Below are 15774 nucleotides of genomic sequence, written 5' to 3'. Positions count from 1 at the left end.
AGTTTATGGAGTAAATATATAGGCTACAATGTGTTTACATTCTAGCTGTTTTAAAAATGGCGGGTGCTGGTGTTCCGCGTGCGTTCGGTCAATCAGCGTACACTAACGTCACGGATAGTTCCTATAGCGCTGGTTTAGACCCTACTCTGAAGTAGGACCTAAATTAGTTCCTACAAATGGAGTTCCTAGAACTAAAATCGTTCCTAGTTCCTGCGGTGCGAACACGCCGACATCCGGGTACTATAGCCAATAGTTCTAGGAACTGTGAAAAGGTTCCTCCGGTCGGAAAGCAGCTAATGATTGTATACATTGTTTTGATTGATTGTGACTAGACTTTTTGAAGAACCTGGTAAGAAAGGGTAATCAAATATATTTATAGAAAATATCCACATCATTAAAATTGCACCGCAATGTCACTCTTTACATTGTCATCTTCTGTCTGGCCTTGGCGCTAGCTATGTAGAACTGCGGATCGTAGGCTACCACACAAGTCTTGTACGTGACCATTAATACAGTTATAGGCATCTAAAGATTTATATGGCCTCAGTTTCTCTTTACGCTCAGTTTCTCTATCAGGTAGGTGTAGAAGTCAGGCCACTCAACCGGAGGTAGCGTTAACGTTAATACTGTCAGATCGTCCATCCATTGACTTAGCGTGTACGGGTCAGCCAGTCTGGGATGTCCGTTAAAATTAACTTTTGCAAATAACAATAGTGGTCCTGGACAGTAAGTGACCTTGCACATTAAGATCAAATCGGATTTTCTCCAGTCATTATTAAAAAACAAGCTAACAAAACTTGCACACTAACGTTAGTGAAGTGGCCAGAGGGATCGTTCTGCCACCAACTAAGCTCCGCCCACAAAAAAACGTGACCATGTTTATCAACTGAAAAGGGGTCTATAGCTAAGTCCCATGAAGGGATCTTGGTTCTTACGGGAGGCCTCAGTTGTCTGGAGCAGAGGTTGTCTTCCGAGTGGCACCCCGTCAACCAAGGCGTGGCAAGCCAAAAGAGCGGCCACATAAACCTTGAGGGTGGCGGGGCATGTGCCTGTTAATAATTTCTCCTGCAGGAAATCCAGAACTGAAGCAATCTGGCAGTTGACCGGATCAGCATTGTGTACAACACACCACTTTTCAAAGACACCCCGTTTGCTGGCTTAACTCTTTATAGTGGAGGAGGCCCTAGCACTTAGAATGGTCTCAATAATGTCCGGCGAAAGCCCAGTGTCTCTCAATTGGTACCCATCAGGGGCCAAACATGAAGGTTCCACAGGTCGGGCCTGGGATGGAATATCGTGCCCTCCGCCTGAGACAGAAGGTCCCTCCTCTCCGGAATCGCCCATGGCGAGCCGTCTAGGAGAGACTTTATCTCCGAGAACCATACTCTGTTCGGCCAACGTGGCGCTATCAGTAAGAGGCAAGACCCTTGCTGGCGAACTCTGGCTAGAACTCCCGGGAGCAGAGAAACTGGAGGAAACGAATACAGGCGCATTTTGGGACATGTGTGCGCCATCACATCCAGACCCAGGGGGGCTGGGTGACTCAGAGAGAAATAGAGGGGACATTGCGCTGTCTGATGGGAGGCGAAGAGGTCCACCTCCGCTTCATAAAACCTGGTCCAAATCTGTTTCACTACTTCTGGGAGTTTCCATTCCCCCATCGGTAGTTTCTGTTTGGATAGTAAATCCGGCCTCACATTCAGATGTCCTGGAATGTACACTGCCCTGAGTGACAGGAACTTGTCCTGGGCCCAGAGAAAAATCTGCCTCGCTATTCTGCTCAGATTGCGTGAGCGCAGACCTCCCTGGTGATTTATGTAAGAGACTGCCGCTGTGTTGTCCACCCGCACTAGGACATGACAACCTCTCAACTGAGGGAGAAAATATTTCAGGGCCAGAAATACAGCCATCAACTCGAGGCAGTTGATGTGCCAATCGAGCTGATGACCCTCCCATTCCCCTTGAGCTGGACGACCACTTAAGACCGCTCCCCAGCCCATCAGGGAGGCGTCTGTCGTTAACAGTTTGCGACGACAAGGTGCCCCTAGAGTGGGACCCAAGGCAAGGAACCGGGGTCTGAGCCACAGGGATAGTGTACGAAGCCCGCAGCGCGTCACTTTTATTTTCCTTTGAGGATTAGCCCTTGGATGAAATCCCCTGGCTTTTAGCCACAACTGAAATGGTCTCATGTGCAACAGCCCCAGAGGAATCACCGTGGATGCTGAAGCCATGAAACCTAACATTTCTTGGTACTGACGAACAGTGCGATCTTGGCCTATAGACTGACTTTGCTCATTGTCTGCCGGATGGTCTCGATTCGAGCGGGAGACAGTTGTGCTCGCATCGTGATCGAATCCCAAACGATCCTGAGATAAATCGTTCTCTGGGCAGAAGAAAGAACACTTTTCTTGGTGTTGAGTCTCAACCCTAGAGAAACTAGATGAGCTAACACAATGTCTCTGTTGAAATGCCACCTCTTGCGATTGTGCTAGTATTAACCAATTGTCAATATAATTCAAAATTTGAATGCCCTGGAGTCGTAATGGAGCCAGTGCTGCATCCATGCATTTTGTGTATGTGCGGGGTGACAAGGCTAGACCGAATGGAAGAACCCGAAATTTGTACGCTTCGCCCCCGAAAGCGAACCTCAGGAACTTCCTGTGTTGTGGCAATATTTCTATGTGAAAATATGCGTCCTTCAGATCGATCGTGACGAACCAATCGTGGTGTTGAATTTGCAACACGACCGTCCTGAAAGTTAACATCGTGAACTTGAGCGCTTTGACTGTATGGTTTAAGCCTCGAAGATCTAAGATTGGACACACCCCCCCATCCTTCTTTGGAACCAGGATGTATCTGCTGTAATAGCCTGACTCTCTCTCTGGAAGAGGAACATGTTCTATGGCCTCTTTGCTCAGAAGAGTTTGTAGCTCCTGTGACAGTACGTGCATCAGCTCCGGTCTCACGGAAGTGGAGACCACGCCGTTGAAATGCGGAGGACGACGAATAAATTGGATTCTTTATCGTATTTGTAAGAGAGAGAATGCTTCCTCATCTATTGTACTGCCTGCACTCAAGTCCTTCAACAGGTCAGCCTGGTACGCCTGTAACACTGCCATAGTGTGCAGCGCAGCACCAGCCTGACCTGCAGCTTGATAAGCTTTTCCCATGAGCGCTGAAGTTGTTCTACATGGCTTCATGGGGAGGGGAGGTATCTTTAATGGAGATGCCGACCCAGGAGGTGCGAGGTGTGAGAGATAGCCCGCGAGCGTCTCTTCAACCTGCGGCATCTCCATATACCCCCGTGATTTCGTACCCACGATAGTCGAAAAAGTCGATGTCGAGGGCACAAAGACACCGGAAGTATATGGTTTACTCCATGACTTTGATAGTTCGTCATGGAGGTCCTCGAAGAAGGGGAGAGACTGATGTTTTGGTCTCTCCCCCCTGCCACCTGACAGAAACCTATCCTCTAGCTTAGATTGTTTGCGGGTCTCTTGTTCGCGTGGCCAGTCAAGCTGTAACCTGGCCGCCGCGCGAGTCACTACTTCGAGCAATTCTTCGACAGATCTACTTTAGCAGGAAGAACGCTCAGAGGTAGGCTGCTCATAGTCTGTTGAACCAAGAAATATATCATCGTCCCCTGCGTGAACTGAAGAAGCGCCGGGGTGCACTTCAAGATCACGCGAGGGAACGTGTGAATCTGATGACCGAGCAAGCGATAGGGACGGACCCGTCTCTTGCTCGTCAGCCAGATCCATGCGGGAGCCCCACGATGGCAATGTGGGTGCGGTCTGGAAGTAGCTATGGCGAGCTTGCAGCATTTTTTAACGGTGAACAACTCACAATGCTCGCACTCGCCCTGCTCCAGAGCAAGAGCCGCGTGCTCCTCCCCCAAACAAGCAAAACAGTAATCGTGTGTATCCAGCTCAGACATGGGACGGGACCATGGAGGAACACAACACTTACTCTGTGGTTGACTAATTTTTTTGCTTTTTAAACTCTTTTAAAGACTTTAGAGAAAAATGAGAAAACGAGAAAATGAGAATTTCCTGAGCACAGTTGAAAACTGACTCCTAACACAGATCTGTAGTCAGATATAAAGAGGTAAGAGAGAGAGTTCTTAGACGCACACATGCACAGAATGGTCTGAAGACAAAAGACATGTACCTGTGGCTCATCTATTTATAGCCTCGTGTCGCGGGTGCGCGCCGATGAAGTCACCGAACAAGACTATTAATACCTCCGGGTCAATTCTATTGACGTGTTACACACAATATTCACAGCTGGTCACGATTAAAGACATTCACAATGCGCTAAGCAGCGCAGCATCGATTGTAGCTTTTGAAAGGGAACTCCGGTGGATTGATTGGTGTAGAGATGAAGTGGATCTTTTCCATGATAAGAAAGAAGACGTTTTTCAGTGTTCGTTGTTTGGCAATTTTTTCCCATGCAGATTTCGCAATGGGTTCAAGTTAGTGTGCATGTATTCACTACCCTGACCAGCAGAAAGCTGCTTGGTTTGAAAGTGACCACAAAACTTTACAGAAATTTCACTAACGTGATCACACATCAAAGCTGCTGAGTATGTGACAAAATGTTAATTGTCATAATCATAAAATGGGAAATTAAAAGGTTCCTATTTGTCAACAAATTCAATTCTGCAAATTAGGAGAATTATTGTGTGGGCCTATAATCACGTCAAGAAAATTACACAAACCTACATTACATGCATATTTGCTAAACAACAACAACAACAACAACAACAAAAAACAATTAAATGCTATTTGTTTGATTTATAGCATTTACTGGAAAACATAATTTTCTTGGAAATTACCATAATTATATCATCTTTCAGCACAGGCTAAATCATAAATCAATGTGCATTTAAGGTTTTTGAAAGGGCTGGTGAGATCCAAAATGATTTTATCCAAAACTTAATTTATGAATTGTATTTCAGATAAAACTGTGATACTCCTGCATCATAGTAGTGTGCGATTTTCTCATGAAAATTGGTCTTGGAAGGTTTTTGGTTGGTCTCTGTATATTTTGGCGACTTCTATTAGTTAAATAGAGTCAGAGCAGTGAATTTGGCTTAGGTTGTTGGGGGAATGGCTGCTCCAACCAAAATTTGTGTTTCTCTTGAAAGATGACCCGTTTCAAATGTCTACTTTCTTATCAGATTATGGTTTGACTGAATGAGACATATAAGTACATTTTCATATGGCTGGAATTTGGAATGGAATCTTCATTGAGACCAGAATAATCTCTAGTTCCCCAGGGTATGTACAAAAAAATTCAAGGATGTCAATGGGTCTCATAGTTAGTCAGAATAGAACAAATTCAAACCAAAAAAACAAGCATTGTTTTATAAACATTTAAATATATTTTCTTTTTATTGCATTTACACCCAGTATGATTCAAAATGTGATTGATACTTACGATAATCCCGGACATGTATCCTGTGATGCTGACACTCTCAGTGCGTGTGCTGATGTAGATACCCATCACAACAATGAGCAAAGACAGACTTAACATGCCTGAAACCAGCCACTGAGCTTTTCTCCTCCTCATCCTCACTGCATCTACCAAAGAGACAGTGAGATAGAGAGTTAAATGAAAAATAATTTATAAGTTAGCTCATCTTACCAATGATTGCAAATCAACAACATAAACACAGTTTAAAACTGCTAAAATACAAGTTTTCTCTCTTGACTGACAAACTCAGTTGAAATAATAAATCATTCTCTGCCCCATACACAGGGGAAATTCTTGGATATTTTATTGTTGGCTTCATATATTTACGTATTGCCAACTGCCAACTATATTTGGTAGCTAAAATGATCTCTCAGAGCTATGTAAAACTGTTTTGAAAATATTAAACGATTCAAAGTATTTCAGTGGGAATTATGAGATCTGACACGCATGTGAATAGCAACAAAGAAACAGTGTAGCAAGCTGTTCAATCTCAACCTTTGAGCATTTGGTGTTATCATCCTAAATGTCAATGTAGTTTATAATATGTCATAACATGTCAGTATAGTTTATAGTATGTCAAAATTATAGCAAATGTTTTATATAATTGAAGCACTACAAAAATATTTCTTCAAATTAGGTCTCACTTTATCTAATTTCTTAAATACACCCTTGTTAGATGCTTGTGTATAATCATATCCACTAAGATTATTTCAGACAAATGAAAACATTTCCAGAAAGACAAAGACCCTTGAGACAATTATTAATGACAGGTAGCCTATGCATTTGATTGTCTACTGATTTTTCAAGGACTCCACTTTACCTGAAGTCTCACTTACTTTGTCTGAGCTGAAGCCAATCAAATATAAATAATATCAAATGTAAGACTGCATGATAATCTATTAAACTTTACAATAAATGATAAAATACTGCGGAGAAATGTTTTATTTGCGTATAAAAATGAGTTGTGCAAGTTAACGCAGACCATTCTTTCATATTTTAGCCTAAATAAAAAAAATACTCTCTAATTTCTTTTTCTTACGCAGAATTTATTATATTTTTGAAATCTCATTCAAACCCCTCACACTTACCCACAGCAGTATGTGGACGAGCGGCGTCGCGAAGGGTCGTTTCCTGTGCGTTTGTCATCTTTATTCGTTAATGTTTATAATCCACTCGATCTCACTCACTGGTAGCCTATAAATCCGGACTGTGCGCGCCACCGCGACTGCTCGAGCTTTTATACACGTGCCCGCGCACTCCGGGGAATTCAAGGTCGTAAAATTAGATATTATTAGTAGAATTTGGGGCAAGTCCTTCTTATTTGACTTTATGGTTTCTTTGAAACTTCCACAGACATGCTGAATATATAGATGAATTGCGGGATAGTTGTCACACCTTTTACTACAGAGAATATTTCTCGAGGAAGATTTTTGATTTAGGCTATAGACACAACTCTTAAAGTTTTGACTATAAAAACCTATAGTACAGCTCAGGAAAAACATTTAAAATAGTTTATTTAACATAGGCTATTGATTTTTTGTGTGACAATTGAATCTGCCATTATTAATCAGGCTTTTCTGGCATGTTTAACAGTAAAATAATGATAAAACTAACACAATTCACAAAAAAAAATAATAAAAAAAAATAAATCACAAGTATCAAAGTCTCATACCATTGTGTTGGCCAATAGAAAAGGTTTTTTACTATACTTTTTTATTACAATACAAGTAATTTGCCCCAGTTCTTATGTGACAATGACTTGCCATGACTGAATGTGTGGTTAATATGAAACAAGTTACGAGCAAAAGATGTTAAAGGAAAAAGTGTTACAACCATCCTCGCTCGCTGTCCTCAGTTGTGATTCAAGCAGAGGTCACTGGCCTGTGTGAGATCTGAGATGTTGTTTTTGTCTTATGTCAGTGAACCCACACTGACCGATCCTGACCATCCCTGTAAGTTCCAGAGATTAGCTGCAGGCAGAGGAAAAACATCACACACCTATTAAATCATGGATCATTGTGTCAGTTTAAACACCCTGCAGAACACAGAGGAGATTTATCAAATATGGCAAATAAGGACAAAAATGAGTGCTATTTGGCAAAGGACATATAGGTAGCAGACTGAATTTAAAGATCTAATCATGTATAATCTAAGCTTTTGTCACAATGTAAAGCCGTTTTTCTCTGCTAACAAGACACACCAAGAGTGTGTTGAACAGGAATAATTTAATTTACAGCCTGGCAGGAATGCGACTTTTAAATAAATCCCAGCTAGAACAGCTACACACTTAACACCTTAACTAATTCAAACAGGCCAGAAGACAAAACAACATCCTGACAGTTTTATAGCACTTATGTGGAATAAATTTGATGATCTGATGACTGACTTTTATTTGAGAAAAAGGCTTCATAGCTAAACATTGCGGTTTTTAATTTAATGTGATGTGTGTGTTCCCACAATACAGAGCAATATATATATTTGCTATTTTTACAAAAATTTGTCATATTATTACATTATTGGTCTTTTGTTCTTGTGTATTGGGATGGTGTATACATGTTTGTCTGAGCTCTTATGTGTGTTTTTTATATACCTCATTACCATTACCTTAAAAAAATAATAATTATACATATATATATATATTTGTATTATTTTTATTTCAAATTTTTATTTTCTTAGACTCAAAGCGCTACAATACACAAAAAGAGAATAACAACAATAAAACAAACACACTTCAGTTACAATAAGCAGCTCTAAAAAGGTGTGTCTTTAAATAATTCTTAAAACAGTCCAACGTTGAAGAGCATTCTATGGAATGCTCTTCCTGATGGTAGAGCATTCCATAGACGTGGTGCTGAGACCAAAAATGCTCGACCACCCATATACTTTAATTTATATCGAGGCTGCTGAAGGATACTTGACCTAGAAGAGCGCAGAGAGCGAGCTGGAGTATGAGAGGTAACTAAACTGCAGAGATAAGCAGGGGCGGTCCCATGATAGCTTTATATATTAAAACCAGTGTTTTGAATTCAATACGTGCTTGTATAGGCAGCCAATGCAAGTCATGGAGTATGGGTAAATATGTTGACGAGCAGTTGTATATGTCAATAACCGGGCAGCTGAATTTTGAATACATTGTCATTTTTTGATGGATCGATTTGGGAGACCAACATAGAGTGCATTGCAATAATCAAGCCTCGACGTAATAAAGGCGTGAATAAGCCTTTCTGCATCTGGCAGCGATAGAAAAGGTTGTAGTCTAGCGATATTTCTTAGATGGAAAAATGCTGTTTTCAATACCATTTTAATATGGGCATCGAATATCAGTTCTGGGTCAAAGATAACGCCAAGGTTGCACACTTGAGAGGACGGAGTAACAAAGTCATTGCCAGTAATCAAATTTGAACTGTTAAGTTTAAGTAAAGGAGTTGGCATACTGACAAATAGAAGTTCTGTTTTTGACTCTTTGAGTTTAAGAAAACTGTTGTGCATCCAGGCTTTTATCTCATCCAAGCAGGTGGTAAGAGCTGTAACTGCAAGGTTTGGATTAGGGTGCATCCTGATATATGTATGCGTATCGTCAGCATAACAATGAAACCCTAACCCTAACCCAAACTTACGAATGATGTCACCCAAAGGCAACATATAAATGTTAAATAAGATGGGACCAAGCACAGACTCTTGTGGGACACCCTGCTGAACTAGTGTTGGTACAGATTTGTTTTTCCCCAGAGACACAAACTGAAATCGATTAGTGAGATAAGATGTAAACCATTCAAACGCAGTACCAGAGATTCCTATACACACAATCTTTCAAGAAGGACAGCATGAGATATTGTGTCAAAAGCAGCAGTGATGTCTAGCAATACTAAGATACTACAGGCACCCATGTCAGCAGAAATGAGAAGATCATTTGTGACCCGGACGAGGGCAGTATGTATATATATATATATTCTTATGTCTATTATTTGTAAATAATCTGTAAGTAATCTGTTTCAATCTGTAATGTTCCTTGTTCTATAAAATGTAAAAAAAAAAAAAAAAAAATAAAAAAATAAAAAAAATTAAATTAAAAAAAGAATGTTGATGTGTTGAAATGGTGATTTTTCTGCCTGTTGATTGGTCTTTGTGAAGTAAATGCTTCAAATTGTTACTTCAAGTTGTAGCTATTTTCTAAGTGGTTCACCTGACTGTTACATCCTTGTAATAGGCTACATGATGTGACTATTTACATAAAGTTATTACATGTTATTACAATGATCTATCATGGAAACTGCAAAGTACACGACAAACATGTGTTTTAGTGCAGTGGTGTAAAGTATTTGAGTAAATGTAATTAGTTACTGTACTTAAAGTCCCCCTGTGGTGAAAAAGCTAATGAAAAAGCTAATGTTGTTTATGTAGTGTTTTTATGCTTTAAGACAAACCATGTGCAAATTCCATAGACTGTAAAAAAATATTCACTTCAAAGTGTTTAGGTCAGCAAGCCACTTGTTATTAAAATAATTATGTTAAGGCATATTTTGGGTGGCGTTTTGGAAAAAAAATTGCAAAATTGCAATAAATGCAATATTTCACAACAGTTGATAAAGTTGTAAAGCTTATTGAGCTAGTTTTGCAAGAAAATACTATTTCAGTCTTTATGCTTCAAAATGTTTCATTTAATTCAATGTGTTACATGCTGTTTCTTTGTAATTATTTTTGAAAATTTACTAGCAATTTCTGAGTGAAAATTGTTTGTACACCATTTCTTTTTTTCAGTGTATGGTTTGAGGCTGAAATTATGCTCTGACAATCTAAAGTTTCATGACCCTGCAATATCCATCAACCTCACTGCTTCTGAAAATGAAACCAGCAGTGCATTTGCTCTAACCTTCATAAAAGTATTTACAGTAATCGCAAACATTTTGATGCTATGGACCCTCCAAACATGATTATGCCCTTGTGAAGGACACCCTTCCTAAAATATAAAGGCAGCTATACATTTATAACATTGCGAAAAAGCAGGATACTATAAATGTGTAGTCCCCAAATTTAAATATTTTGCTTTTATATTGTTACTATACTGACAGCAAAGAAAATTATTAAAATCTTGTCTGGACTATAATATTCAGTGATGGGAATAACGGCGTTATAAATAAATGGCGTTACTAACGTCGTAATTTTTTTCAGTAACGAGTAATCAAACTACTGTTTCCTCCGTTACAACGCCATTACCGTTACTGACAATACAATGCAGCGTTACTGTAATTAAGCTCACTGAAGCGGTTTTCATCCGAGTAGGCTCTCTCTCAGCCATAGGACCTGCAAAGTTTTTTCTCTGGTGTGTGTGTGTTTAGAGGCGCCGGTCACGGTGTGACAAAAGCGAGGTGAACGCCGCGAGCGCGCTCGACAGTGCGCGAGAGAGACCGAATGTGTCCGAGAACAATATAGCTTGTTTATAAATAAATTACACATTTCAACATTTTCGAATAATATCTGTAGCATATTGGTATCATCTGAAACGTTTTAATTAGTTTACATGGTTATAAAATAAAACTCCAAAATAACCTGCAGGGAACGTTCAAAGAAAACATCTTTGTTTGACGGTTGTGAACACGTGCGGCCAACATGCCTAGAATTTGGGTTAAATAACCTCTGATGATGACGTTCTCTGTAGGTTATAAAAATAAAACCCTAAAATATTATATTTTATTATTATTATTTATGTTGGTACATTGTTCAGTATTATAATGAGAGCAGGTTTTGTTAAACTGTTTACTTTTGTGAGCAAGAAAATACTTCAAGTAGGCTATACAGTATATGTCTAGTTGGTTAAGGTGTTTTTTTTTTTTTTTGGTAGGCTACATTTAAGCATAATTTATTTTTAGACTTACACTGTAAAAAATAATTCTGTGAAAAAAAACGGTAAAGTACTGGCAGCTGTGGTTGCCAGCATCATACCGTAAAAATACGGCGTGTTACTGTTAATGTTTAAACAGCTATATGCTGTTAAATGACAGTTTCAGACTGTAGCTGACAAAACAGTATAAAACAAAAAAATTTTTACAGTATGATGCTGGCAACCACAGCTAACAGTAGTTTACTGTTTTTTAACAGGATTATTTTTTACAGTGTAGACTATTTGTTGGCCAGTTGTGGTCTGTGCAATAAATATTAAAAGTTCTAAACCATCTATTGTGTTTTGTTGTTCCACTATAGTAATGATAATATTTGAATATTTAAGTTACTAGGTGTCTCTCTCACATTGTCCCACAGCAACATTAAAATAGTGTAGATTAGTGTACAATGTTTTATAATAATAATTTATTCTATTTAGTGTCCATTTCATTCATTTAACATATTTAATATTGGGGGTGTCCAAGTTATTTCACATGTATATATATATAGGCTATATATATATATATTTTTTTTTTTTTTTTTTTTTTTAAGTAATGCAATAGTTACTTTCCCTGGTAATTAGTTACTTTTGTAATGATGTAACTCAGTTACTAACTCAGTTAATTTTGTGAGAAGTAACTAACTATATCTAATTACTTTTGTAACTTACCCAACACTGCCAATATTACAGTAATGGATGTAACCTGTATAGCACTTTTTGACTATAAATTTTGTTTTACAGAGCAATTTTACAGTTAAATTTGACAGCCCTGAACATATAGGACTATATATATAACACCATCTATCACTAAAATGTAACAGGTACAATTCTTGCTTAAAACATTGAAAATATTCTGTGTGAGCTGATTTATGTATTTTTTGGTTTAATTTGGTTACAGTGGAACTATGAGGGTTAAACTTGGCATCTAAAAAACAAATATTGGAAATTTGGAGTCCAGACAATATGCAGTCTGGCACAGCATTCTGCATTTGTCTTCTGAGACACATACACACATGCTTCAGATTTGTCAAATAGATTTATTTCTTTAAAAGCACCCACCCTAATATACACAGACACAAACCGGTACACTCAACACCTGAACACTTATCTGACTTGCATGGCCTATGGATCCTCCCAAGCCTTAAAAGATCAAGGGGGAAAATGCTAAAGTACTTGAGACACTTCACAAACAAGGACCAAAGTGTTCTACAAACATGATCTGTCTTGTTCATTTTCTTTTTATTGCTCTCTCTCGTTGTAAGTATGAGATCCTCCTCAGTCCTGTGAACATCTTCCCTTCATAATCCTCTACATAATATCTTTCATGAGGGGAGGCACTTCAGTGAACAGAAAGCAATATATTAAACTCCTCCTGCTTTAAATCCAGCTGTTAACAGCTTTGTAGGTGGGACAAATATATCAGAAATTCTGCACAATGATCTGTCAGGTAGTTTTCTGTTCCTAGCTGACAGGAGTGGCACCCGGTGTGGTCTTCTGAGGCAGTGTAAAATATCTCAAAACAGCTTAGTCATGAGTGTTTGACACATTTAGTATACTACAGACATTTTCAGTACAATTCACTGATACTTTGGCCTGTTTTCACAGACAGGGCTTAAATTAAGCCAGGCTCAGGCCTTAGTTCAATTAGGACATTTAATTAGCTTTTATAAACATGCCTTAGAAATGCCTTGGTGTGCATCTTGAGACAAAACAACGGCACTGACATATTTTAAGATATGTCAGTGCAAGTTGCTTTCAGTTAAAACAGCTCAAAAATGCATTTTAGTCTGGGACTAAGCTAAACCTTGTCTGTGAAACCGGGTGATGGTGTATTAGCTAAGGCCAACATTTTAGAGATTCCATCAATCAATCTGGATTCCCAATACCATTAGTGGTAGACTCATTGAAGGGGTGCAGTGGGGCAAACAAGTCTGACTCCAGACTTCAGGCTGGGTAACAGCCAGTCTAATAAAGACCTCTGGCTTCTTGTCTCCTGCAGGACACCACAAGAGCCTGCATGATCAATTTTTACTGCACAAAAAGGCGTAAGAAAATGGTGTTTAAATATAAGCTCGTCTGTGGTTTGGAGGCCCAAAAAAGGCTTTTTTCATAATATGCATCTCTCTTGCTTTTCATGGCTATCAATGTTTGTGGTTTCAATAAATGTGACCATCATTAAAATGAGCAGTATGGCAGCAATCATCAGGGACATGTTTTTATTCTGAACTTGGCAAAAACAGGTTTAAAAGAAATTTCAAAAATATGTTACCATTGGATTTTTCTTTCTCCATTGTAGAGGAGCTAAAAATAGTAGAAAAGTGTACTTTGTTTACAATGCGAAAAAGAAGTTGCATTGCACAAAATATTAATAAACCGTGCAACCAGTTGAGTTTTATATTGCACGGACACCATTCAATTGTGTATAACTAACTAAAAGTTATGCAACATTCAGTCTGGCCAATTTTTATTTTTTTATCTGTGTTATACAACATGGCAGTGACACCCCATAATTAATCACCGGTTTTTGTTACAAAATAGCATATTTAAGGGATTAGTTCACCCAAAAAATGTAAATTCCTTTTTTATTTATCCTTCATGTCATTACTCACAACTCCTTTTTGCCTCCGTCAAATGTTGCAGTTTTTCTCAGTCACTTTGGTACATTTCTTGAATCATCCTTAACATTTGCTAACCAGTTAGTGCATTTCTCAAAACAATTGGTACAAACAGCACCACAAAATTGACTACAAGCAAAAGCCTATAACTTCCTCAAAGTCCTTAGTTCATCTCTCAAAAGTATTTATATCAATGAACAAATCAGTGCACATATAAGATAGTCAAAATGTTTAGCAACTTTGTCAATATAACAGTGTACTCTTTCAGTATTTTCAGATACAAACTATGGCTATGATTTTGATGGTAATGGATGAAAATGCACAAGACTGCAATCTTTCTGTATGGCATAGGCCTATATCAATATACAGTACAAACTGACACATCAATATATTAAAAGCATCCCAGAACAGACTTTCCGAAACAGAAATGAAAGACTTTGCCTTTAGATTAACTTTGTATTTTCTTACCTGGCTGACACTACTCTGATGCCATATGCACCTTGCCACCTTCTTCGCACGCCGTCTTCATCCAATACGTTGGAAACCGTCACATCCGTTGTTTGTTTTTTATCGCGAAATTAAACCCTTTACATTAGTTTAAGGATTGATAATTAAGTATAGTGGAAAATTATACGGGTTATGTTAACTAAAATTCAATAGTGTTTTGGTGGTAAAAGAAATATATGTGTGTTACTTTAACAAAACATATTTGGGTAAAAAGAACAGTGCCACAAAACCATTTTTTTAGTGTACTATATATGGGATATTGATTGCAAGAGACTGGACAAGATTCACAGTTACTCTTTTACTGTTGGTCTTAACATATTACAGTTCAATAGCATTGCGATATATAAAAGAAAAAGACTATATATGTACAGTCGTGCTCAGAATTAATCATACCCCTGGTAAATATGATCAAAAATGGCTGTAAAAAGTAGCTGACATTGGTCGGCAACTTGTGTTTCCTCCGGAGATCGCAACCACCACCCTAAGACCTGACATGGTGCTCTGGTCCCGTTCGCTAAAGAAGGTCTTCATTATTGAGCTCACAGTACCCTGGGAGGACTCGGTAGATGAGGCTTATGAGCGAAAACATCTGCGCTATGCCGATCTAGCTGCCGAAGCATGGCATCATGGCTAGAACACAGAAGTCCGACCAGTGGAGGTGGGCTGCAGAGGTTTTGTGGCAACATCTACAACCAGACTGCTTAGAGACCTGGGAATTAAGGGCCAGAGCCAGCGGTCGGCAATCAGAGCTGTATCGGAGGCGGCAGAAGGCAGCAGTCAGTGGCTCTGGATGAAGAGGAAAGACCCCAGCTGGGCCCCGAAGTGAGAGGGTCAGGAGGTATGCGGTCAACAATGCTTGACTCAGGGAGGAGGACGCCCCTGCCATGCATAGTCCCATGGGATGTTGGCTATCAACAACAAGGCAACTCCTATGACTAATTGGGTATGGGACGCAAGCGTAGGATTGATCACCCTGTCGCTGGCCGCCTGTGGGGAGGGTGTATAGTGTGAAAGGCCGAAACACCCTAGGAACCAAAGGTACACTACTGACGATGCGCTCCCCAAATTTCATCAGGCTCTCTGTTCATGAACTCTTGGAAATGCTTGCACAAAGGATAGTAACATCTTATCCTGTGTTCTTTGAATCTGGACAAGATTCACAGTTACTCTTTTACTGTTGGTCTTAACAAATTACAGTTCAATAGCATTGCGATATATAAAAGAAAAATACTATATATGTACAGTCGTGCTCAGAATTAATCATACCCCTGGTAAATATGATCAAAAATGGCTGTA

General features: G+C 39.1%; 1 protein-coding gene across 2 annotated transcripts in view; it reads right to left on the bottom strand.

The window, feature by feature from the left end:
* Positions 1 to 6705, bottom strand: part of LOC307160254 (transmembrane protein 255B) — a 43823-nt gene extending 37118 nt beyond the window's left edge. Inside the window, exons 1-2 of one of the 2 annotated variants that reach the window (XM_079874199.1) lie at positions 6567 to 6705; positions 5443 to 5585 (exon numbers count right to left, since the gene is read on the bottom strand). In XM_079874199.1, coding sequence (XP_079730325.1) covers positions 5443 to 5585; positions 6567 to 6624 — 201 coding nt within the window. In that variant the 5' untranslated portion in view covers positions 6625 to 6705. The remainder of the gene's footprint in view (positions 1 to 5442; positions 5586 to 6566) is intronic. The other variant, XM_079874200.1, reaches the window with a different exon arrangement.
* Positions 6706 to 15774: the final 9069 nt, after the last annotated feature.

Source organism: Squalius cephalus, assembly GCF_949319135.1.
Source record: "Squalius cephalus genome assembly, chromosome: 6".
Classification (NCBI taxonomy): domain Eukaryota; kingdom Metazoa; phylum Chordata; class Actinopteri; order Cypriniformes; family Leuciscidae; genus Squalius; species Squalius cephalus.
Note: the sequence above shows the minus strand (reverse complement) of the source record. Positions and strands in the feature narration are given on the sequence as shown.